The sequence below is a fragment of the Daucus carota genome, chromosome 1 (genome assembly GCF_001625215.2).
Source record: "Daucus carota subsp. sativus chromosome 1, DH1 v3.0, whole genome shotgun sequence".
Classification (NCBI taxonomy): domain Eukaryota; kingdom Viridiplantae; phylum Streptophyta; class Magnoliopsida; order Apiales; family Apiaceae; genus Daucus; species Daucus carota.
Genome location: NC_030381.2, coordinates 38,050,902 through 38,077,678, shown reverse-complemented (window position 1 = coordinate 38,077,678; position 26,777 = coordinate 38,050,902). Strand labels below are relative to the sequence as shown.

Sequence of the window (26,777 nt, the reverse complement as noted above, 5' to 3'; positions counted from 1 at the left end):
TCAGTTGAGATGGAGTTCCATTGAGTTGCACAAGCCATGACTACTGGAGAGAAACTGGCTAATGATTTCCATGCTTGGCCTTAAAACCAGCTCCTCCCATGCCTCGCCACACTTCTTGCCATGCTTCTGGTACACTTTGGTCGCGTCAAGCCTGTGGATGTTCCAGCCTTTCTCATATTTCAGCGCCAAGATCTTCTCCACCTGGCGACGAGCCAGTCTACACGTGTTGATCTTCACCTCATCCAATGCTTCTTTCAGCAGCCTGACTCGGGTTTCTTCATCAACGGATGCCTCAAGCCGAAAGTACTCAACAAACTCGGGTCCGCCAATGGACCTCAGCACCCCCTTGGAGTAATCAGCGTTTGGCTTGAAGAATTGCCTAGCCTCCTCAATCATTCCTCTGTCAACCATCTGATCAACGCGCTTCGCCAAGGACTCATAGAGCACGGACATTGAGACGTCCACCCAAAGATAACAGCACTCGTACTTGGACCGAAAGCCATAAGCCTCATTGTCAATGAGAGCCTTGATGTAATTATTCGAGCCTCCAGCAATGATGGGGAGGCGTTTTCGAGCCACAATGTCATCCATTTTTCCAGAAACAGTGTTACAAAAATCAGTGCATGTGAAATCTGCATGGGAAGGGACTATTCCAATGAGGTGGTGAGGCACGCCAGAAGCCTCTTCCTCGGAAATCTTGTTTGTGACAATGTCTAGCCCTTCATACACTTGCATTTTGTCGGAATTGATGATCTCCCCGTTGAATCGCATCGCGAGGTCGACAGAGAGTCTGGACTTGCCGGTCCCTGTGGCTCCCATGACCACGACAACCTTGTCTTTCGAAGTTGTCCAAGAATTGCGCAGTGGGAGATCCAAGATGGTGGCTCGGATGTGGAGTGAAGGATGAGCTTGTTTTCCCATAAGCATAGATTGCATTGCCATTTTTCTGGACATAATAAACTAGTTAGTTAATACTCAGTAATGATAAAAATGAAGCTCATTCACTACCGGAAACTGCACTATTTACGACTGATAATTTACGACGGACGGGGAGCCTAAATTACTTACCACATTCGAATCAGGTCTTATTAGCACAGAAATGAGGCTTATATCTAAAAATATATTCATGAAGAATTAACGGATCCTAGTTAAAATCGGTTTATAAACCCTAATCCTTATACACCCTATGCATGTAGACTTTTAAGAACTCTCACATAAGTCTTGCTCCTCTTATAAGCTAGTGTATATATGTGCCATGCTAAGAAGTGATTAAGTAATGAGCAGGATTAAGGATAAATCTACATATATATACAATGCATTAAGAATTTAACATACATCATTATAATGATAATACTTTGCATATATGTAGAGAGACATAGCCGTTAATACTAATTATTTGTAATATTTGTTGTAAAATATTTACAGGATGCAGAACAGGAAGACAGTCGACCAGGTAAATTTGTGTCGGGGAAGCAGTACTCCAAAAAAGAAAAAAAATCTGGGATATGCGCTAGTATTATTTTTGGAAAATCTAAATAGGAAAGTTTTAAAATTTTGATATATTAACATTTTTGTGACCGAATCTTATTCATTTTTCAGAATCATTTGGTTATTGAAATTATAAATACTTCAAGATTCATTTTAACAAAACTGAACAGAGATTTTATTGTTTATATAAACCAAAAAGTTCAAAAAATATCTCTATAGTACATCCGTACTCTCTGAAATATAGTAACAACCACTGTGCTAAAATTTGGGTGAAATAAGGATAAAATAAGATAATTTTGATAATTAGTCATATCCAAATAATTATAATCGAGAAATATAAAAGCAAGATGGATTTGCTACCGCAAGGGAGAGGGAATCTTGTCTATGTCTACCATTTCATTCGACATATGTATCACATGTAAATGGAATTCATAGTAAAAATTTGAAAAACTAAATCTCACACGTCAATGATGTTTGTCAAAGTTTCATGGGAAGTCATTTTTCAGAAGGACAAAGAAACACAATTCGGTAAATTAATTAACTAAAATAAAATAAATTAAAGAATTATATATGAAACAATGGTAAAAAGAAGAGGCCCCTAAACATGGGAATAGAACACAAGAAGAACACCTTTGTCGTATAAACGTGAAATGATGGTTTATAGAGTTTGAAATTATTAGTTAACAACTTTTGTGAAATAAATCTGCAAATGACTCGAAACGACTCGAAACAAGAAGAATACGACTCCCAAGAATGACAAAAAAAACTTAAAAATCAACACAAAAATAAAAACATAAAGAAAGAACAATGAAGAAAAATAATCGATTAATTGTATGCAGAGCTACAACACAAAAAAGTTACCTGCAAACTTGGGTGATTGTTCCTTTCACAACTTGTTTACATATACTCGTAGACGCTCTAAACTTGTCACTCCTTATATACCCCGACTATTGTAGTGTATCTTAATGATATTTTGTAAGAAAAAGATCTTATTTATATCAAATGATATTATTTTAGATTTTATCCATAATCTTTGATTACCATAACGGTTTATAGTCTTATTTGTTATTTTCTTTTTTACTTTAATGTCTTTTTCATTATGTAACATATTCGGTGATCACAAATGAGTCTTAATTTCCTAGGCAACCATTTCCTGACTTAATTACCAAAACTTTAATTTATGATTGAGTAATTTTGTTACACATGCATGTTATGAATTGGACGTAATGGTGGCAATATCAGACACGACCCGAAATCCGACACGAACCCGACCCAACTCGAAACCCGATTTACTGAGACAGAAATCCGAAAGTGACCCGATTGACCCGAAATGATCCGAAATTAGAATTTCATTTCTAATAACTTCAATTTTCAGTTTTATTCAATTTTAAGTGATTTTAGCTTGACCCAAAATCGACCCGATTGCTGACACGAACACGACCCATTACTCGAAATTGCTACCCCTAAAATATTTGGACGGTTGAAATGGTTTGTTTTGTAAGAAAAATTTGAGTACATAATATGATATTAATCTTTCAAAGGGGAAAATTAAGATGGCAGTGTATTTTAAATATATTTAAAAATGTATCATGAACTTAATTATATAGCTTAATGCTTATCATTATATCATAAGTATATCATTTAAAATAATTTTTTATCTTTGATAAAATATATTTTTTAATAATCATCAAAGGGAAAAATTATCTATTAAACTTTTTAACGTTCAATTTTTATTTAAATGTACAGGTTTTAATAACATTAAATATCGTGCGGTTTTGTAATATTCAATTGATAAATTTTTTTTAATATTTAATAGCTTGTGATTTGTACCATTCGACTGATATCTTTTGTTTGTAACATTCAATATCTTGTTTTTTTATACGGATGATACCATTTTGAGAATCTTTGATATACAATATTAATAATACTCTATCAATATAAGATTTTATAACATCAAGATATTAATTCTAAAAATCTTCCCAAATCTTAATAATATCTGTTAATATAAAATTCTATAGCATTATAATAATGAACAAAATTCCATGTAGTCCACATATTTACTGTATTACCGTAGACCACGTATGTTCTGCAATTATAGAATGACATAAGAACATTGCAAAATGTGTTATTTTGCAAATCATGTTCTATAAAAATCATTATTTTGTTAAAAATTTTGACAATCCTAAACATTCTACAAGTTAAATAGTGAAAAGCACATTAATCTGCAAAACACGTTAAGTTTGCAGAACATATTTACATATTACAGAACATATGTGTTCTACTTGTCGAATATAAATGATTTTCAATATTTTTCATGAAATAGTGATATTTATAGAATGTATTTCACAAAATAACAAGTTTCATACATTTTGCAATGTTTTTATGTCATTTTATAGTTGCAGAACATACGTGGTCAACGGTACTACAGCAAATATGTGGACTACATGGAACTTAACTCTATAATATTAATTCCAAAAATCTTCTCAAATCTTAACAATATTGATATGAGATTTTACAATATTGAGATATTAAGTGTGAAAATATTCTCAAATATTAATAACATTTTATTAATATCAAGATTTTATGACATTAATGCTAACTTCGAAAAAAAAAATCTCAAACAAGAGGTGAAAGCTACCACTAAATATACCGAATATATTCAACATGATTTTAACCAACACAAGAAATATTTGATACACGAAAAATATGAAAATGACATATAATTTATTATTTCAACATGCACAACACAAAAAGAGTTTGATGGCCCTAAAGTCTTTTAACATATATTTCAATATAGGATTAAAATATTTTTATTAATAAAAAAGGATTGAATTTTATTATTACACAAATATAATCAAACTTTCTTCATTTTCACTGAATATCACGCAATAAATTGACAAATTTCAAAGTGATCAAGTTTACCTATTATATATTGGAGTCCACCAGACATACATCACGTTTTAACTACTAAGCAAAAATGTATACCATGATTTTTCAGTTTGACAATAACTGTCTGCATTACGCGTTTGTCAATAATTGAATGCATTGCACAGTGGATGCAAAGAAGTAGGTCATTATCTAATATATAAAATACATATAGTGCATATCACGATTCTTCTTTTTGTCAACAAATGCATGCATTCTTCTATCTGTCACTAACTGTATGCATTACGCGTCTCTCAACAATTGCATGCATTGTAAGTTGAATCTTCGTTATATAATATATATATAATTTTAAATAACTTTCATAAATTTTAGATTCATCTTTTTCTTACAAAAATACACTATCATGAATTAAAAAACTAAATTCAGTGTCAAATATGTATTTATACTTCCATACATGACAAAAAAGTAAGTTCTTTGAAATTAAATTTTAAATTTAAATGTATGATGTATATAAATTCACACACACACATATATACTCTTATTCGACTCCTCCATTATTCTACAAATTAGAAATTCAACTGAAAAATCTTTTTTTTTAGGAAATGATCAAGGAACACATCTACAAAACCTTCGTACAGGAATCCACAGAAACACTCCAATAATAAGGATACACAACGAGGATCATATTCATACGATTTTGCACTACCTCTCGACAAATATAATCCGTTTTGTTATTCTAAGCAGTTATTCTATTTTGAGTAATGAAGAACTTATTATTCTTAACTCTTGGGCTCGGAAATTCATATATAACTTAAGTGACACAATAAAAGTTTTTTGGATTCTTCTATTAACAAATTTTTTTGTCGGATTCCATTCGACTCGTGGTTGGGAACTAATCTCCCCCTCCACCTCCACTTCCAGCATCACCTCAGCCATCGCCACAATTTCAACCTCAGCCATCGCCACCTGTACACATCTCAAGTCTAAACCTCCACCTTTTTTATACCTTCACCATCTTAATCTCAACTCTGTCATACCTCCACCTCCGCCATCCCAACCCCCACATTCGCCTCATCTTTGCCGCCCCTCCTCTGTGATGCTCTGCCCCCTCCATGTTAGGTATTAGCTCATCACAATGGTAGTATGTGTTTGGGTGATCCAAAACATATATGGATAATAATTGTATGTTTAGACAATTATTATAAAGTTATGTCTTGATCATAAAGCTAGGATAAGATTGTTGGGTATTAACAAAGTTGGAATTGGATTCCGATTTGAGTTAGAAATCAGAATTGGATTATGATTATGATTAGGTGTTTTAGAGTCAAACTCTGATTTTTATAAGTTTGAGATGGCTATATATACATAGTCATATTGTGTTTAATAAGTGTGCTCAAAATATAAATTTAGGTAACGCTTGCGAGCGGACGCTTGAGTGCTATTAGGCTTGAGTATTCAAGTTCGGTTGATTGTATTATTAATAACGGTTTTTATTAATATGAAATGGCTAACATGTAAGTCATAATTAATGTCATTGACTGTCTTTAAATTTGCATGATTATCAGCGTATGTGTATAAACTATTCAAACTTTATCAAAATATTAATTATACATTTATTTTTGATTTATCTTTCAAATTTTATATTTAAAATAAAACAATATTATATTCAAAAAAATGTGAGTATATAGAATAATATCTTTGTCATATTTTATATTACAATTTTTAATTGATTTCATCCTACAAATAATATTGAGGCCCCCCTGCATATACATTATTTTCTAATTAAAATCAGCCATTTTAATATTTAACAATAAATTTATGATTTTTTATTATTTTAACATTATTGAAAAATATAAATGATTAGAATTATAATACAATACATGAAAAAACAAAATATCAAATTTATTTTTATAAGTATGAATATTTGAAATTACAGGTTGATAATTAATGTGTGTCTTGATGTAAAGCATGAATCACAAAAAACTAGAAACTATAAATGCTCTAAACCTCTGCCCTTCAGGGCACAAGTTAGCCAAACCCTTGTTAATAATACAAGTTGAGATGTGGATTTTTTGTTGCGTCCTTATTAATAATACAAGTATACAAGTTGAGACGTGGGTTTTTTGTTGCGTCATATGTATTTTTAGCCCTAACACTCCATGCCCCGTTCTTCCATGTCCACCACCTTCATTATCTCCACCATCACATATCTAGATATTTTCACTATTCTTCTATAGATCTTCAACAATTTTTACAACACAAATCATTAGTTGCGAAGTGAATATTACTAAATTATATAGAATTTTAATTTAATTATATTGATTTTTTGTTTTTATTCGAGGATTGCTTTGTATTTGATCACAAACATACACACACACACAAAAACATTTTCAGTAAAAAATGAAGTATTATAAAAGTTTTGTTTGTTCTTTGATTTAAGACGTTCTCTGTGGAATACAACCCTATACACATACGCGCAATATCCTTATATGTTTTTATTAATCGTTCGCGAGTATAGACATAGATTTAACATCATAAATACGAAACTCAAAAGTACACACAATACCAATTGTCAAGTCCGTCTGCATAAAAAAAATTGCAAACCTGATACAGCACACCTGCAGGCTGCAGCCGCTATACTTCAAACAAATACTCGTATTCTAATATTGCTTGCAAAATAAACGAATTTTACACTTATGTTCCTTCATTTTCATTTCTAGTCTACCAACTTCTAACTTCTTGGAGCAAAGTCCTGTCGGTGTGTATTCAACGATCAGTCTGCTTCATTGCATTTCAATATACAAACCTGATAAGGTGTTGAACTATACCTTCCCTCACGTCGATTGCAACAAACTAAGCAGTTTCCACAAATAAGTGATACAGATACCTTTGGTCTATTAAATTTTCCCCACATGTAAAATGAAGTCAAGTCAGGCCAGGTGTGTTAGCTTTGTAGGAGCAAATGAAATTTAAATGTTCACTCCCAACTGTAAACTGCTTCTCAGTCTCACCTGCAATTTTTAGGGAAACAACTTTCTTTTTCTAGGTATACATTGTGGACTTTGGCAAGGAAGTCAAAGGCAACTTTTGTATATTTGATCAAAGTAATTTATATTATGGTGTTATGGTATTAGGTGACTGATTCTAAGTATGAAGCGCCATGGTGGGTACCATGATGCTACTCATTTGCGTTGGGCTGTTCTGACAAATGCTCGACAATCCTTGCTTATCCTTTCAGCATACATTGGAAGGCGAACAATCTCACTTATCTCATTCAACACAACTTCCTCCGTGATATTATCATTAATGCTCCTCATGACCTGTCAATTGTTTGAAACATGATGTAAATGATGTGTTAATTTATTTAACGAAATTGAGGTAGAGGGTTTGCCCTAATGGTAACTAACCCTCCCATTAGAAAATTATTAAATGCACAAGATATACCTTCTTGAAGGTATTGAATTCATTTGGAGTAGATTTGTCCACCCTTATTCGCATAAAGATCCAAACTCTATCCTCCGGGTTCCACGAACACTCAATAATCTTACCCGAAAATGAGTATATTTCAGACTCATCTGCGAACAGTCATAACGTCAGAAGATTAAAAATTCAAACAAGCTGGCACATAACATGTTTTGGCCAATCTCTCCATCCATTTTAAATTGAAAACACTATCAAGTTATTAACTACTCATAGAATAGGATAAAATGGCTCTCAAGATGCTCCTAAACATGATTAACAGCAATCACAACAGGAAACTTGCAGTTCACCTTTAAAAACAACTCTATGTCCATTCATTAGCTTTTTCTTCCCCCGTTCATTTAGAAAAAGTAAACGACGGCTATTCTCTACCTGTCAAAATAACTTGCATTCAGATGTTGATATAATAAGTGAACACGAAAATCTGAATAAATTACAATAGAGAACAACCTCAAAAAGGAAGTCAACTGAGTTCATCTCTGGAAATTTCCATTTTAAAAGGCCTTCATGCGTCCGGGGTACATAAGGATCATCCCACCCCTGTCATTTAGAGACCATTAGGCGACACTTCATTTTGACTGTATATTAAAACCTAAAGATATGTAATATAGCTAATCATGCATAACAAGTCCACTTGTGTCCAGGAACTTTCACCTTGAATTTTTATGTAGAAGTATGCAGCTTACGAACTCTTTTGCTAGCGACACTTCATTTTGACTGTATATTAAAACCTAAAGATATGTAATATAGCTAATCATGCATAACAAGTCCACTTGTGTCCAGGAACTTTCACCTTGAATTTTTATGTAGAAGTATGCAGCTTACGAACTCTTTTGCTATGTAAGAAGTTTTCGTTTATATCAATCATTTAAGAAACTTCTTCATTAGTATAAAACTAAATCCACCTGGTTAAAATCTAGCTTCAACTTAAACATTAAATACATTTAACTATCTACTAACACAACACAACGGGCAAGTCTGAAACCATCCAACCCATTGACATGTTCAAAACGCATACTCATTAATTACTAGCTAGAAGCCTCATGCTGAGTCACAAAGGCCTTGCATGAGGCACCATCCTTCAGCCAACAAATGGTATCTACCCTAAAAAAGACTATGAAAACCACATGCTTGGGTAAAAGCTGAACTCAGCTAGAAGACTAAAAACAAACTAGGACGAACTTAATTGTTTGTCTTCGAAGTAAATGCCAAGAAAAAAATCCAAGCAAGTCTGGTTGTAACATTTGCTTTACTACAACAATCTTCTGATATCATGACTGGGGTATTGAGATGAGCTTTAATATTTTTACAGCATTTCCCCATCTTGTCGAAGATTTTTCACTAATTTTTCAAGATTGAAACAGATACAGAGCCTGGACTCTGGGAGCTAGATTTGCAAATAATCAGAGAGACAGACAAAAACATTATCATACTTCCTTTAACACAACAGTCAAGTGGCCACATACTTCCGCATAAAGAAAGAAAAAAGTCCCTATTCCTAATGTAAATATGCTTTAAATAAAAAAAACTACAAAAGAATCTCAAGATTTTGTACAATATATATATATATATATATATATATATATATATATATAATGTAAAAAAAGAGTCAGATGATTAATGGTGAAACGTCCAATTTTATCACATATGCACATGACAGAAAATCGGCTTCATTCAACATAGCATTGCAAACTGCACACTTGAAAAGGTCTTGCCATTTAGATTCAGTATCCCTAGTACCTGAAAGATTAAACCATCAGCTTCATGTGAAAGCTTTGGAATGAACTCGCGCAGAAGCTTAGTGACAGCAGAGAGTAGATAAAAATCCTTCCTTCTCACCTAGAATATGTATATGAGTACATATTAATTATCTATGCAATACTAAGCATGATATCACCACTCAGTGCATGGAATTGAATCTGAGCACAAAATCATAGCTCAGAGGTAACCAAAGCACATACTCTAAAGGGTTCCAGGTCATATCTATAATAAGGATTCCGACTCTTGTACAACATGTTTCGCTCATGGTTTCGGGGTTTTATCACTTCATTCTCAAGTATCATCCACCTCTCATGGAAAGGTCGCTGCAAAATATCATTGATAATTATATAAGTGTCCTCAAAACATCAGCATCAATGGAATTAAAAAAAAAACATGCACGCACATAGATAAAGAGAAGCACAAACACTCAGATAATTTGCGCAGGGGATTTTTAATGTATTACAAATTTAAAATATCTAAAATATTCCCACATAAAGCAAAAACATTGACAAGAAAACTAATGGTATATTCAGGAGTTCGCAAACAACTGGACATAAAAGACTAAGCACAAGAACACTGGGGGACCCGGGGGGAAGGGGGGGGGGGGGGGGGGGGGTCATCAAATTAACATTGTCAAAGTATGAAAGCAAATCTTAGAGCTTTCATACACAAACTTAAGTAAACCAATTATATCTAACCTCTACAAGAGATACATTATTGATTGCCATTAGATCATAAATGAGATATCTTCTTTCCTGTTTCCTTGTACTTGGCTCAGTGTCAATAACCATCTCTCCGTCTAGCAAAGTATAATGATGAGTAGTCCCATCAATACCCTATGACAAGCAAACATTTGTCAGGAAAAAAAAAAAAGAAATTATCTTGCAAAATGAATCGTGTGGCCAATGCTCTGTAAAACAGGTTCTTCATCAAGATGGGAAACAATACCTCATTTACATTTTTGCATGGAAACCGTAACTGGACCTTCCGAAAGAAAAAATTTCTATCGATTAAGTAACAGCCATCCCAAGTTATTAGCATTAGATATCGCGTTCCATCAGCTTTCCATGTGGCGTAGTAATACCGTTGTCTTAAAAGCTGCAGGTTATCCCTGCAGTAAAAAACATACATATTTGGTTTCAAATATTTTTCAAAACTTAACTGAACTATACAGAACCACTCCAAATTACAAATAGCAACTTGAGGGTAAGAAACTTAACCAGCAATAATGCACGGATATTTAGAGTTTCATATTCTCTTACACAGAATATAGAGTTTTGGGTACTTGACTTGACATCACTTGAGTCTCAACTCTCAACCTATTCCCCCTTGGCTTCTCTTTTACATTTACTGTATGTCCTCCACACTTGAACCATGCTTCAACCATTACCAAAACAGGTCTATTCTTCTTCTCTTCTCTTTTTAAAAAGATCTATAGTCTAAAACTGTTAATCTAACCACTTCAGTGACAACTATATCTAGCTCACTTCTGATTGGTGTTTTGGGTTACCAATCTTCTGCTAGGTGCTCTCAGGTAGTGTGACAATAGCTAACTGCTATATCTCTTGTACAGTGACAGATTTCTCAATGATTTGCTATATGGGTTGCTGCTATGTTACTTTGACTCTTCGCTTTTGGCTGTGATACGCCAATGACCATATTAGACACTCCTGACACGGCATTTATTTCGTGTCAGGTCCTGACTGAAATGTGGACACTTTGACTGACTAGTACCATATATGAGATAAACATGGATGCAAGAAGAATGCTGGAGAAATGGGTATTAAGAGGAAGAGAAGAAGATACTTAATTTGCAAAGTCTTTTTCAAAATCATATTCGATTTTTAATTATATACTATACTTGCTTATTAATCACTTATTCCCATGTCCGCAAAAGGAAAGAGTCCTCATGTACCCAATTATCAGAAACTAAGTTACCCGGACTCAGGTACGGCTGTCCGACACTGGTGCGGATCCAAGTGTCGGATCCTTATTTTTATGAAATAATTCTTGGATGTGAGTCCAAAATCGGACAGAGGCACGGGGACTCAGGATATAAGCTTAACATAAGGAAAAATTTATATGCTCTTAATCCATTTTACATCTAAAACAGTATGTGTGTTTAGTGTCTTCAACCAATTAAATTAACCTTATACACGTTATATGTGTCATATCCGTGTCATGGAGTCAAAGGATAACATAGAAAAAGTCATAAATGAACCTTGCCTTTTATATCAATCTAAACTTTGGTTGTTACATAATGAAGTGTCCGGTTTCAATATGAAAAATCGGACTCGGATCCTGTACCCACACCCATGTCATCTCCAGCCAACACGAGTAAAAGGCCAAAATCGAGTAGTCTGGGTAACAGAGATCAGAATGTACAGTTGATGTGATCCTTTTCGATCTGGACAATATCTTCTATTTTATCTTCCTTTTGATTGTCTCCCTCCCCCTCCCCCTCCCTCTCTCCCCCTCTAGCTCCGGCTCCCCCTCCCTCCCTCCCTCTATCTCACACCGAAGGCTGAACACATCTATTCTAGATACGGCTCTCGACCTCCATTGCTGTTCTGTATTTTTACTTACTTGGGATTCTACCTCTAAATATGCAGTTCACAACATAATAGAAGGAATCATAGAAGATTACAGAATGGTATTTGAGTACTTTCAAACTGGAGTCTCAATAATCTAGGTTTCTGAAGCTGATTTATGGCTCAAAAATATGTTAGTTTGGATTAAAGGAGAAATAGCACAGATGTTGGGTGTGCATTTAATATCTTAACTTCTTTGTCTGGGACTAAACCTACATATAGGTAGTTTTTTACTTCAGTGCTTCTCCTGCATCTACAGAATGTATTTGGATGGATGTGTATCACCTTTATTTGGATGGATGTGTATAACCTATTAAATTTCACTCCACCTACATACAACTCTTTATGCAACAAGTAACTAATGTAAACTAACTTAACGATGCCATATGCAGCAAACACTTTTCCAGAAAACATAATAGCCTAAAAAGATTTCCTACACTCAAATTTGTGATAGAACGGATATATAAAAAAATGAGGGAAGTTCAGCAGAAGCACATATACTACGTAATACAATTGAAGAAGAGAGTATAGAAAAATAACTCTAACTTCAAACAGGAATATAATAACTTCACCTGCTGAGAGAGACAGGGTGTGACCCCGGAAATTGTGGCTTTCCTCTGCCCTGAACAAATAAAAGAAGTCATATTAGAAAAAAGATACTGCAAAATACCATGAGGGATAGTGAGAACTTCAGAAATATAAACCAAATGGGTTCCAAATTTATTGTAATATTTTTCTTGGGGGAGAGGGGGGGGGGGGGGGGGGGGGGGGGGGGGAGTAAATATATGCCCTATATAAATATCAAAAAGGTAGAGCTATAGAATTAAACAGCTCCGCATGTCCATCAGGGCAACCAGATTAAACAAATCAATTACTGCAAAATTATGTTAACAAACTTAATCATGCCTAAACAAATAAATAACACAAAAGTCAACAAGTGCAAACCTGCACATTCAATTTCAACGCTTGCAGGCAAAATTGCCTCAATGCTTCTATCTGGTTGGAAGGCACGGAATCTCCAAGAATATCGTCATTTGTCATATTCACTGATGCCGTTACAGTGTCCTGCAGTATCAAAAGATTAAGCTATGGATGTCCGAGTTATAGTCTTTGTATTACAATATTACACAGGACACGCTACAATAACCAAATACCATGCTTATGCTAGTTTAGTTTGAGGCACACACTACAATAACTTGAAACTTAAAAAACAACATTTGTATTGTTTTCATGATCAAAAATTGGTTTCTTTGGCATGAACAGAACAGGCTAAACGAATGTTTAGATAACAATTCAAAAGGTGAAGTAAATGATTAATTTTTAAGTTGGAATAATATTGTATAAAGATTAAAACCAACCTAATTTCATACTATAACTGAATTACAATAAGACATTATCACGTATACACTAATTCAGAGAGTAAACCAACATGATACATGAAACTAGATTTGTTATCATGTTAATTACACAATTGATTGTAAAAAAAATCACTATTTTTCAGGTTCTCTTGCATTCTGGAGATATTGACTCTTTTGACAAGTTTTCCTTCGAGACGAAACTGAATAGTTTCAAGTTTAAGAAAGATATACTTAAAAGAGATAAATCCTAGATAATTGTTTCTTATGGTTGGTTCTAAGCAACTAAATATATAGCTACTAGTACAATATTTCCACCAATCACACATATCAAATACACCTCTCTGATTTATCAGCAAAAAAATATTACTTCGGAAGATGTAAATACAGTACATACTTGCAAATGAGTAGCTCCATTATCCTCCTGGTCGGAAAATTTCTTCCACTCTGGAGTTTGGGGGCAAACAAGAGATTGAGGCTTCGTTTCCTGATAGAAGTTGTATAGATCATCTATATAGTCCAATTTGTATATACCCGGCGGTCGTGCTCTTGCAAATTTATCAACTGCCTACATGAATGATAGGCCAACAGATTAAATTAAACTGTAGTTCCTGAACGATATGCATGCAAAGAAGAATTTATTGTAAGCGCAAACGAAGTGCCCACCTCAGTGACCGATAATGACATAGTATCTACAAGGAAACGAACAATCATGTAGCCTGTGCGATTAAACCCATGCGTACAATGGACAAGGACAAACTTGTCCGCCAGAGTCTGATATGACCTAAATTGCATCACCTAATGAGGGCACTAAAAAGTCAAATAAGCCATTTTTAATACAGACAAAATCAGCATTGAAGTCAAGTAAAGCCCAAGCATTCTGTTTTGTCCATGAAAATATATTCCCAAATCAAAATAACTAAATATTGGAATCCAAAAACAGAGAACTGCACCAGAATTCCTGTTACTAAAATTCACAATCAAATAAATCAAAAGAGAAAAGGTTTCTTGATGAATTAGTATGTCTTCACTCATCAGTAACATGTCAAAGTAAAACAACTTAACTGGTTAAACGAAGAAACAGATGGAGCCAGAATAGAGAAGTCAAGGGGCAAATAAATATAACACCTTATACACCACATATGTATATATTATATATGTACTTGTCAATGTCATAATCTCAAATATATTGTCAACTCAAAAATCTATAAATATATTCTACATATTATATTGCAATTCATATATTTCTTTAGTTTAGCCGGTTCTATCAAACTATCCACATATACACCATTTATGGAGGATTGGATAGGCAAAGTTTAAATTAAAACATTCAACAAACACTAAAAGAATTTTATACTAATTTTCATAAGATACTTCACTATTATCAAAACATATGCCTCAAGAACTAAGTCAATGCATAAAGAATAGCACATTATAAGGCAATGGCATAAGTGAGTCAACTAAAAAGGCCAAAGATAGACTACAAGTTACCTCCTGAATAAATCTATCAACAGAATCACTGTCAGGCACAGCATCCCTTCCTTGGCATCTGATCTGAATCAATATTAAAGTGCCATGCTAGTTAGAATTAACATCTTCTATATATTAACTTTGTAAAAGTATGATTTTTTCTAGTATTCTTACTTTAGCATATTTGATGCCTGCGTCTAACCAGTCAGATTCTGGATAGTAACGGTTAGTGTTTGTAAGATCAATCACTAAACCTAGCTGGAGAAACATTAAGCAGCTATATTAGCAGTGTCGATATTTGGACTTGTCAATCGTGGAATTCCACTTTTTGGCAGATTATAAATATCAATTAACAGCTTACACTAGATGATAACAGAATGTGCCAAAAATGTACGGACAGAATGTGGTAAACTAATCTTAAATTATAGTAAACCTAAAAAGCAGGTCAATAATCATCTAATAGTTTCACTGTTTCAGGGAATATAGAAGTTAAGAACAAAGATGAGTAAGAAAACAGACTCATACACTTAAGCATGCATGCACTAGACAATATCATTATAGGATGCACAGAAGTTACAACACTAGCTGGAGACCAGGCAACTAGGCCACTGCTTTGAAGTCCCAAAGAACGCTAACATAACTTTCTTTTGTGCTCATAACGCAAAAAAAGCCAGATCATATACTCCTGTGAAAACTCATTGCTTTGTATTATGGTGTGCTGCAATATTTATTTACACTTTTCATTATGGTTCTGCAAAAAGAATTTTTAGGTCTGCAATATATAGTTTGTTTTATTATTGCGCACCCGCATAAAGCTATTGAAATAATGTGGCTTTTTAATAAATAAATAAATATATAGTATAAATAATAAAAAGAATAAGTAATATAATAAAAGATATTAAATAATTATGGCAATCCATCGTTTGAAAGTGGGGATTTCAAATTTTCACGGTTAACTGTGATCTGCGAAGAACTAGCTATCAAGACCAACCTCTCTTCCCAAGCGCCTTTGTTCATAAATAACATCTCTGGGAGTGTATCTTTTGTCAGGGCTAATTCGTTCTCTGAAAGAGTCTCCAAGGGGGACTTTTGAAGGAATAAAAAAATCTACTTCATCACCATAAGCAGGGCAATCCAACCAGCCTGCAACACAAAATTTTAAATGTAAGACTTCCAAGATATTTCCAAATCAAATCATAATGCTATGGAGATCTTTTATCTATTGATGACAAACTATAGAGATATTTAAAACAAGACAAGCACAAAGTCAAGATATGGAAACATCCAGGTAACTTAAAATGATATAAAGTTGAAGTACACAAGTGATGATTCCTTCTTTTGATAACAAGTGGATAGTCACAATAATTTGATATTTTGAGCTTATATAAGTTTTCATACTTCATCCCAATTCTGGACATTAAAAGCATCTCCAACAGTGTAGGCTAAAATATCTGCAATACTGATTATGCAAAATCCGTTGAACTTGTAAGGCGTTGTGCTCCAATGGAACTAGCTATAATGGTTGGATATATTTTAAAAATGGTATGTTATCGTTATTTCAAGTTGTTATATATAGAATATAGTATTTTATTAGGGTAATAGATAATGTGGATTCTTCCTACGGATCTCTATAGGTCTCTTAAGGTTCGACAAATATAGCCAACATCATAGGGTTGTATAAATTTTTAGACAATGAGAATGCTCCAACATGGAGAAATTTTTACATATTGCCTATAATTTTTTTTTTATGGTATCTTTTGTTCATCTTTAGCTAGGAGTTTGAGTGGGCTGGAGATGCTCTACCTTAATAATCAGTACAAATTCATTGATTATTCAATTACAGTATGTTTTCACAAAAAAATGGAAGAAGACAGGCAACTCAAGATTTAATCATATAAAAAACCTAGAATCATAGTAGACGAATATGAAAGATTATAACAGAAATGAACCCACGTTATAAAAACCTACCTGAGGGTAGGCTATACCTATCATATCCCTCGTTCTTCTTCCTAAAGCTGTGAGAACCTTGCATAGAATTATCATATGGATACTTTCTTTTTGGTTTGGGATGTCGTCCATCTGCAACCTGATGAATAGAGGACCTGCATTAATTTATCAAATGCCAAAAGCTGTGGAATACAATCTTACATATTTTCAATTCATATGTAATGGCCAAATTACAAAGCTGAAAAATTTACACACCTTGAGATCTATATTTAATGCAATCTGTGTCAAGTGCAAATAAAAGAAAAATGAGGTCATTTTGATACCTATACCAAGATCCTGTTGGGTTCATATTTACTATTAGAACATTCAAGCATTGGTATATCCCCATCAAAACTAAAGGCAGACAACTTTACATGCACAATAACCATTTCAGGCATGTTTTGTTAAACTTTATGGGAAGCATAACTACTGCTTAGGTCAAAATAATACCAGCTGATTAGTTTCAGCCGCTGTCATCCTCGGTTCTATTCGGGTTGAATCTTCACTGAAAACCTCACTGTACATGGCTTCATTTCCTTCAGGTATTGGAGGGGCATTTAGGTCCATAACATAAACTACCCTGCATCAGCAGCTACACTTGCCAATACAGATATCCAAATGTCAAGAAGTACTTCCTTTAGTAACAATCGCAATAACAGACTATCAAGCAACTTGACTGCAGAGCAATATAGAATGTTATGATAAACTTGCAGCATAAAGCTCAACATACCAAACAATACATAAAGAACAGTATCATAAGAAGAAGGCCATGTATTATCCAAAAGGTGATAAACATCACAAAACTGCCACACATGTGACAAGCTCGAAAAACATATTATTCCTCAATTCGGACAATTACAATCGACTTAATTCTCTTCGAGTCAATCACGTGAATTCATATTAACAAAATCAATCATAATTGTAAGTTGTAAAATCAATAATAAACGCTAACAGTTATTTTACACCAACAAACAAGTTTGCCATTTTACACCAACAAACAAGCATCAATACGTTCCGTTACAATCATGTACTTCAAACACTAACACAACTTCTTCGTAACATAACCGAAAATTCATCCTAAACTGCATCTTTTCCCCCATTTAATTATCGATTCAGCCTAGAATTTCGAGACTCAGATACTAAACACTTCAATTTCATCCAACTAACTTTCAAAGCTCATAACATCACGACTAATTCTAATTTAACAACATGAATCAAGATCACAGCAAAGCAAATCCATACAAAAACCTCATCTCTTTAAATTTGCAGCAGATATAAATTAAATTTATAATTGAAATAATAAATTGAAGAATGAAAGTGTGAATTGATGTTAAACACGAATAAGATGTGCTCGTGAATTGCAATAAATCGAGAATTAAAGGCGTACTTGAGTCGACACATCAAATTAGGGTTTGTATCTTGGAGTCGCAAAAGTTGGGAAAAAAATGCAACGACCAACACTATTTATACCCATGTTTTCATGTTGCTATAAATTTGCGTTTAGCGGCTATCTTAATCAATTTGAATTGTTTGCATTTAATAGTATTTTTTAATCCGTGACTATTTTTTTTTAAACAGAAATAATGATTCACATATTTAAGTAAAATTTTGATATGTTATGTAGTGTTAATTATAAAAACACGGATGAAGAAAGTGTTTGATTTCGAGTTTAATATGTTGAAATCGATTTAAAAAATTATTATTTCGTGTTTCTTAATATTAAAATACAGAAATCATGTATATTTAGAAATGAAATAATATATAATCTATTTTAAATATGATACAAGTTTGAATTTATATTTTTGCATGTGCGGTTCCCAAAACTCTAATTAATACAAGAAATAATACTAAGGATTCTAATTTCTTAAGATAGGGTTTCTAAGAGAAACATGTAATGTGAAATAGATGGTTTAGAGCAAATTCAACAGACGTGCTAAAAATAAAATTTTATATTTGGTGTTAAATACAGTAAGTATGGATGTTATAATTGTCACATATGCATTTAAATGGGAAAATTGAGAGAAATATCAAATTTGGTAATTTTTGTTTCTTTCATTCACAAAGTGGTTGAAAATTTAGTTGAATATAGATTATTTGATTCTATTTTGAACCTATTCATTGAACTAAAAATTTTATTCTAACATCAGACATAACATTTTTTAATTAAAATATAACAATAATTATATGTATTTACTATTTAGGCATCACCATCAACTGTGAGAGTAAGTCCAAAATAGACGTTAAAAATGGTGTTATATCTATGATATAGGACCAAAGAAAAACCTCACTCTAATGAGTGCATGCAAATTAGTTAAGTCTATACCAGATGCTGAGGTGAATATAAAACAAGTAAAAATGTTATAATTTTCACATAAGCATGTGAGTGGAAAAAATCAATATTTAAAATAATTTTGACAAAGAAGCATGCAAGCGAAAAATGAATACATAAAATAATTTTGACAAATACAATAGTAGTACATTTAGAAATACAGTGAATGGAATACGATTATATTGAGATATGAGATACTCCGATACTATTTTTAAACTATCATTTGAGTATAAATTTTATTCTAATATCAAAAACCGAATTTTTGATTTCATGATATAATAGTAAATTAATAGTTTTATATATTTTAATTGGACTTGTTCTTGCATACTGTGTTTCATAAATCATGGGTCCTATGAGCTTTAAACTTGACTAAAATATTTTGTGTTAACTCACTCGTTTAAAAATACTATGCATCTCTAACTTATGGATCAAATATAATTCTCATATTTTTGGAATATGGTGAATATATTATTTTTTGTAAGTCTTTTTGTAATTTTACTGTCTTCCAGAAATAATTATGAATAAAATGCGCAACTGAACGCAACCAAATTCTATTTTCATATTTTTACGATAAATATATTATTTTATGCAAATAACGGGATGAAAGATAGAAATGTGATATTTAATACTCCCTCCGTCCCTCCCATTTCTTTACACTTTCCTTTTTAGGTTGTCCCATCCAATTCTTTACATTTCAAAACTTACCGAAAATAGTCAATGAGTCCCACCACTTCTCCACTTTTCTTTCCTTTTCACACTACTTTTACTCCACTATCTTTTTTTTATACATTAAAAATCAATGGGTCCCACCACTTTACCCACTTTTCTTCCTCTTTTCAACTAATTTATACATATTTCTTAACCTCCGTGTCCAACCCATTCGATAAGAAATGGGAGGGACGGAGGGAGTATCGTATCCTGCGGGTGAAGGATATGAAAAAGATGATGGATGTGCTTGGAAAGAAAAGGATATCAAATATTGTCTTTTTATTTAATTCTCTATAATCAATTACCATTCTAGCTTTTCCTCTTTATCACTTTCATCCTCTATTATAGCATTTATATTTTTCATTTTTCCCAAAGCCTCTAGTATTTCTTGATTTTCTTTTATTATAATTTCTTGTTCTTTATTATCTGATTCCTCCAGATACCTTATTTCCTCTTCTTCTGTATTACTACTATCCATTTGTTCTTTATCTGTTTCATTACTACTATCCTGAAATTCTATTTTTTCTTTTCCTTTTAGTCTACTTACTTCTATTTTTAATTGACTTATTTCGTTTTTTAAACTTTCTACATTTTCTAATACTTTTATTACTTCTGATTTCGTTTCTCTTAATTCTTTCTTTTGAATTTTATATTTATTTTTATAAAATTTATATTTATTTAACCATTCTGTATTAGTTTTACTTTTTAGTTTAAAATTTTCCTTTTTTAATTCCTCTAATTCATCTTTTTTATTTATTTTTTCTACTGTTTTATTTTCATTTTTTATAGGTTCATACTTTTTTCTTTCTCTTTCCATAATTTCTTTTCCGTGTTTTTTAAGAAAAGTTATTACACTATGTTCTTGTATAGACATTTTTTCAGAATTTTCCTTTTTTATGGAGTTCGGCTAAACTATTTATTGCTCTCTTAACTCCTGTTGACATCTGAGGTTTTGATTTACTTATATCCATAAGTATAGGGCTTTTAATACTACTTCCTATTATATTTATAGGTACTACTTCTGGTTTTTCTTCATTTTCCACTATTTCTTTCTTTTGTTCTAAACAATTTTGAATTGCTGTTAACTTTCCTAGAATTTGTTTAAAAGTGGGTACTTCGGATATATTCCATAAAGCTGTTATTTCCTCTCTTATAATCTGTCTACTTTTTTCTTGGCTTTCCTCTATTTTTGTTAGTATTGTTTTCAATCCTTCTTTTACTAATATTTCATTCCAAATATCTTTTATTCTTTCTTCTGAGTTACTCATTTTTATATACTCGCTTACTCCATTCTCCTTCAACGATCCAAATTTTTTTCATTTTTAGGTTTGTTTATTTGTTCCTTTAACTGTTTTATTTGGTTTTCTAATTTTCTTTTTTCTTCTATATATTCTAAGTATTTTTCTTGAGATAATATTAATGTTTCTGTTATTATATTATTTATAATTATTAAATCTTTTTCTTTGTTATTTAATTCTTTTTCGATATTCATATTCTTTCTATAAATCTTAATTTATTCTGATCATTTATCTCTATTCCTTCGTTTGTTATATTATACTGAATTTTATTAAGAAAATCCATTCCTAATAATAGTTGATAACTAACATCATATTCGATCACTCCTAAAGTTAAATTATATTCTAAATCTTGGATTTTTATTCTTAGTTTTATAGCCTTTGTTACTATTGATTCTCTCGAGTTATTTGGTTCGTTTATTATTTGTGGTTCTATTTCTACACATTTATTTATATCAATTTCCGTTATATGTATTAATTAAACTCGTAGTTGCTCCTGTATTAATTTCTGTTATTATTTCTTTTGCAAATATTTCATTAAATAATATTGTCTTAATTCTTAATTTATCCGATTCGTAAGAGGGTATTTTGATTAGATTTATTTTTCTAGATAAACTCATACTCCTAATTAAATTTTGATCCTTTTTAAAGCTTAACCTAGAGCCTTCCAGTATTGGTTTAATCCTTGGGGTTTGTATTATTTGTCTATTATTAAAATCTATGCTTATCTCTTTTGGGATGGTTATTCTAGATTCCTCTTTATGTTCTATTCTCTCTAATATATCTTCATATAATTTTGAAACTATTGTACATAATTCTGTTTGTTTCTTTACATGATGATTTCCAGTTATTGCGTATACCATTTTTGTTTCTATACTAATCACTTTACTTCCCTTTGGCATATTTATTCCATCTAATTTATAATATAGAGTTAAGGCTCTTTCTTTATTTTCATCTTTTAGTGATATACTAAAATCTGGTTGTATTATAAATTTTAATTTTTGATATATTAAATTTCCTTTTACTACAGCTATTAATGCATCCTGTATATTTCCTAATATTCTGTCATCTAATATATATATTTGTATAGGAGTATCAATATTTTTCTGAAAATATGCCTTTATAGTGAATTCTATTGCTCCAAAATAAATATTTTTTAGTTTACTAGCTTCTTTATGTGATAATTTTGATAATTCTCTTTTTATTAAGTCATCAGTTATTAAATTTATTTTTGCTCGTCCATTTATTGTATTTATGTCTATTATGTTTTCATGTTTTTGTGATATATACCTTATTTGTTTATTTCTTTCAAAATAGTTTGTCTTAAAAATCTTTTTTATTGTTAATTCTTCCGTCTCACTTTGAATTCTTTTATATGTTTCTGGTTTAAAACTTAGTGTTTGGGATGTTCCACCTTCATATTCATCCATTTGATAATAGTCTTTTTCCATTACTTCTTCTTTTTTATCCATTAATGAAAATAAATATATGTCTTCTTATTAATCTCCTTTATATGTTTATTTATAGTTTCTTTTACTAACTCTATATTTTGTCTATCTATTTCTTTACCTATTTCTGGATAAGTTTTATACGATTTACTATTTATAGTTTCATTTAGATAATCTAGCATTTTCATATTATTTGTAATTATTTTATATCTCAATTTTATTTCGTTTTTTATATATTTTTTATATACAAAATAAGATTTTATTGCTTCGTTATTCATTTTCTTTTTAAATCTTCAATAATTTTATATTGTTCTCTTAATGCTTCTCTATATTCTTTTTCAGATATTTCTCGTCCTGTTCTTTCTATGAAATTTTGTTTTCTTAATTCTAAATTTTCTTCTTGCATCAATCTTATTTGTTCATCTCTTTGCTCTAACATTTCTCTCAATGTATGTATTTTACTTTCTTTTTGCTCAATAATACTTAAACTTATCCTACAAGTTTCTATATGTTGATTTATATCTTTATTATAAGTTGGTGTCTTATTTGCTATTTTTTGAATTAACTTAATTTCATCTTCCATCTAATTACCTAGACTTTTTTCAAGAGTTTTCTTACACATCTTTTTAGTTTCTATTTTATCTGTTTTAAATAGTATTAAAAGATTAGATATTATTTTAGATTTTAATCCAATATTTATTATTCTCTTTATCTTACTAGGGGGTCTCATTATATATGTTTATACATTTCTTCCAAAACTATTTTTGAATATCCTTTAAATTCTGGTAGGGATTTCCAACTTTCTATTGTTCCTCCATTTCTAATATAGGATGTGGGGATTACTTCCTTAGGTGATACTCTTAAAAGAGATTTTATTTCATTATCTACTGATAAACAGTTTCTTAGATAGAAATCTTTATAACCTATTCTTATTCTTTCAAAACTTCTTATAGCATAAAGTATTAGACTTTTATCTCCAGAAGATATAACTCTATTACTTAAATTATGACAATAATCATAATAATCAGAAATACTCATTTCTTGTATATTATCATTATAATCCTGAAATCGTATTCTACTTTTATCACGACTCATATTATCTGTTTTGCCTTTTGCAGGCTCTGATACCAATTTACAGGGGATCGATTCTTGTATCTCCAATTTACAGGGGATCGATTCTTGTATCTAATACACCCTAAAGAGGGTAGGCGATTAGAACTTTCAGCAAAAACAATCATGTTTTAAATAAAATCTACAATCTATAACTTCTAAACATTTTTCATCAATATCATGCATAACATGAATTATAGATATCATATAAAAATCCTATCTCATTTATCAAAATAAATCATACTATTTAAACAGATTGGCTCACCGGAGTCCCTGATCTCTGCTATGCCCTTTTATGACCTTCCGTCTTACAGGCTCTGCATCCAGGTTGCTCGACAGATATCCACCATCTCTGCTTTAAATGATATAACTTATGATGACAAATAGATAGTATTTGTATACCATATCTTATTGATGAACATGTTTTTCTGTTGTAGATTGTAGGAGAAGAAGTTTAGTTTGCCATAAGAAGAGTAGAGAAATTTAAGATATATTTCAAGAACTGATACCTTCCAATATTACAATCAGGTCTCTTATATAGAGATCCTGCCTTTTCTTACAGCTATACAATAGTCTTTCAATAATGTATTACAATAATGATACATGAATTATTTAGATTCCTCCTGTCTCTTTTTTCTTCAAAAGCTTCTGAAATATAAGAACTGAACGACAAACTAATCTAGAACTATTGAAACAACAGTATCTAGAAGCATTAAAAATAAATTTTGGAGAGCATCCAATGAAATTATGGGAGAAGGAAAAAATATATGCCGAAATAAAATTAATAAATCCAAATGAGATAATAAGGAACCGACCAATTAGATATAGTCCAACAGATCAGAAGGAATTAGAAATTCAAATAAAGGAACTGTTAACTTTAGGATTAATAAAGGAAAGCAAAAGTCCACATAGTAGCCCAGCCTTTTTGGTAAGAAATCATAATGAAACAAAAAGAGGAAAAGCTAGAATGGTAATTGATTATAGAGAATTAAATAAAAAGACAATATTTGATGGATATTTCCTACCATACAAAAGGAATTTAATTAATAAAACAAGTAATAAAAGATGGTTTAGTAAATTTGATTGTAAGAGTGGATATTGGCAGATAAAATTAACGGAAGAATCTAAATGTTTAACTGCATTCAGTGTTCCACAAGGACATTATGAATGGATAGTATTACCCTTTGGACTAAGAACAGCCCCTCAAATATTTCAGAGAAGAATGGATAAAATATTTAGAGAAATGAATGATTTCTGTTTAGTATATATAGATGATATATTAATATTTAGTGACAGTCTAACAGATCATATAAAACATTTAGAAGATTTTATTAAAACAATTAGGAAACATGGAATTTTATTATCAGAAAGAAAATCAGAAGTATTTAAAAATAAAATAGAATATTTAGGATATATTATAGATTCCGAAGGAATCCAGTTACAAGATCATATATCAACAAAAATAAAAAATTTTAAAGAAACATTAGAAAATAAGAAAGAAGTACAACAGTTTCTTGGAATAATAAATTATGCTTCAGATTATATAAAGGAATTACCAAAATTAAGAAAACCCCTTCAAGATTTAATAAAGAAAAATAAGATTTTTGAATGGACTAAGGAACATACTAATGTTATAAAATTATTAAAAACCAAAGTAGAAAACTTGCCAAAGTTAAGATTACCCAAAGATTCTGATCAATTAGAATTATTTACAGATGCTAGTGATATAGGATGGGGAGCAGTATTAGTAGCTTTTGAAAAAGATGATATTGATAAAGAAAATCCTTTAATATGTGGATATGGAGCTGGAACATGGAAACCAAATGAGAAAAATTATCATATTAATGAAAAGGAATTGTTAGCAGTTAAATTAGGTATAAAAAGGTTTCATTACCATTTATTACCTGTAAAATTTATTGTAAGAACAGATAACACTCAAGTAAGATCATTTATATTTAATAAAATAGACCCTTTACCAGAATTAAATAAAAGAAGAAATTGGCAAGCATTCTTTAGTTGTTATGATTTTGTTATTAAAAATATATCAGGGACTAAAAATGTTCTTGCAGATTTTCTTAGCAGAGAAAATGGACAGGGATAATGTGAATCGACAGGTGGAAGGAATATTAGCAGAAATCAAGAGGAAAAACCAGAAAATATCAGATTTAAATCATGAAATAGAAATTCTTGCCAAAAATCTCGAAGAAGCCCTGAAAATTCTCAAAATAGAATCCCCTCAAACTTTTGTATCCCGATTAGCCTCTACACCAGTTATAAACACTATTACCCAAACCTTACCAGAAATACCAAAATCCTTAAGTTCTATCAACTTGACCGATAGAATTAAATATCCCAAGGATTACATAGAAGCTTTTGAAAAAATAACCAAATTTTATGATTATAAATCAAACTCTACTATATTAAGAAATGGAAAGTTTAGCAAATATCCAAGGTACATTTGCAAGGAAAATGCAGATCCAAGTTTGGTTAAGAGCTTATTAATGTATGGTTTCATTGACAAGATAATGGTTGATGAAACATTAACCAGTATATCAATGTTACCATCCTTGATAGCAGAAAGTGTTCAGGCTATGATGCAGTCATATGGACCAGGAGGAATCTATGGAGTACAGGTATTCGATGCTTGTACCGATTTAACAGGGAAGCCAATATTAATATGTCAAATATTCAAATATGGCAGAAACACAGCAATAGAAGGTGATAATACTAGTTTAAAAGCCCCCATGCCATGTACTCTAGAAGGATTTGAAGATTGGATATGTAACAAAAGAGCAATCGGAATAGCAGTTCTAAAGTCCAAACTGGAAGATTTTATTAGAGGAAGGAAGGCATGTGTATTAGGTACCAGG

The 26,777-nt window shown here is 31.4% G+C and overlaps 2 protein-coding genes across 7 annotated transcripts; both read right to left on the bottom strand.

Moving 5' to 3' along the window:
- Positions 1-942, bottom strand: LOC108222270 (adenylate isopentenyltransferase 3, chloroplastic). The gene has a single exon (XM_017396194.1). The coding sequence runs from the start codon at positions 940-942 to the stop codon at positions 1-3; it is 942 nt and encodes a 313-aa protein (XP_017251683.1).
- Positions 943-6,895: 5,953 nt separating this feature from the next.
- LOC108205048 (uncharacterized) lies at positions 6,896-18,519 on the bottom strand. Of its 6 annotated transcripts, none has more exons than XM_017374810.2 (18): positions 18,405-18,519; positions 17,468-17,693; positions 17,000-17,117; positions 16,023-16,174; positions 15,206-15,289; positions 15,053-15,115; positions 14,228-14,359; positions 13,959-14,129; positions 13,152-13,271; positions 12,779-12,828; positions 10,564-10,726; positions 10,314-10,451; positions 9,816-9,938; positions 9,595-9,693; positions 8,305-8,394; positions 8,145-8,226; positions 7,819-7,949; positions 6,896-7,694 (listed from the first exon to the last, which is right to left on the bottom strand). In XM_017374810.2, the coding sequence occupies exons 2-18, from the start codon at positions 17,582-17,584 to the stop codon at positions 7,557-7,559; spliced, it is 1,971 nt and encodes a 656-aa protein (XP_017230299.1). In that variant the 5' UTR covers positions 17,585-17,693; positions 18,405-18,519; the 3' UTR covers positions 6,896-7,556. The 6 variants fall into 6 exon arrangements, with proteins under 6 accessions (XP_017230299.1, XP_017230300.1, XP_063938887.1 ...); XM_017374811.2 differs by having other exon boundaries at positions 17,468-17,609; positions 18,405-18,504; XM_064082817.1 differs by lacking the exon at positions 14,228-14,359.
- Between the last annotated feature and the right edge of the window lie 8,258 nt (positions 18,520-26,777).

Bases quoted from the DNA above. Each gene is read 5' to 3' on its own strand.
- LOC108222270 (XM_017396194.1), bottom strand. From the start codon at position 942: ATGGCAATGCAATCTATGCTTATGGGAAAACAAGCTCATCCTTCACTC.
- LOC108205048 (XM_017374810.2), bottom strand. From the start codon at position 17,584: ATGGACCTAAATGCCCCTCCAATACCTGAAGGAAATGAAGCCATGTAC. The intron at 10,452-10,563 runs GTATTGTTTCCC...TGCTTGTCATAG, and splicing joins CATGCAAAAATGTAAATGAG to GGTATTGATGGGACTACTCA. The intron at 9,694-9,815 runs GTATGTGCTTTG...TACATATTCTAG, and splicing joins ATGACCTGGAACCCTTTAGA to GTGAGAAGGAAGGATTTTTA.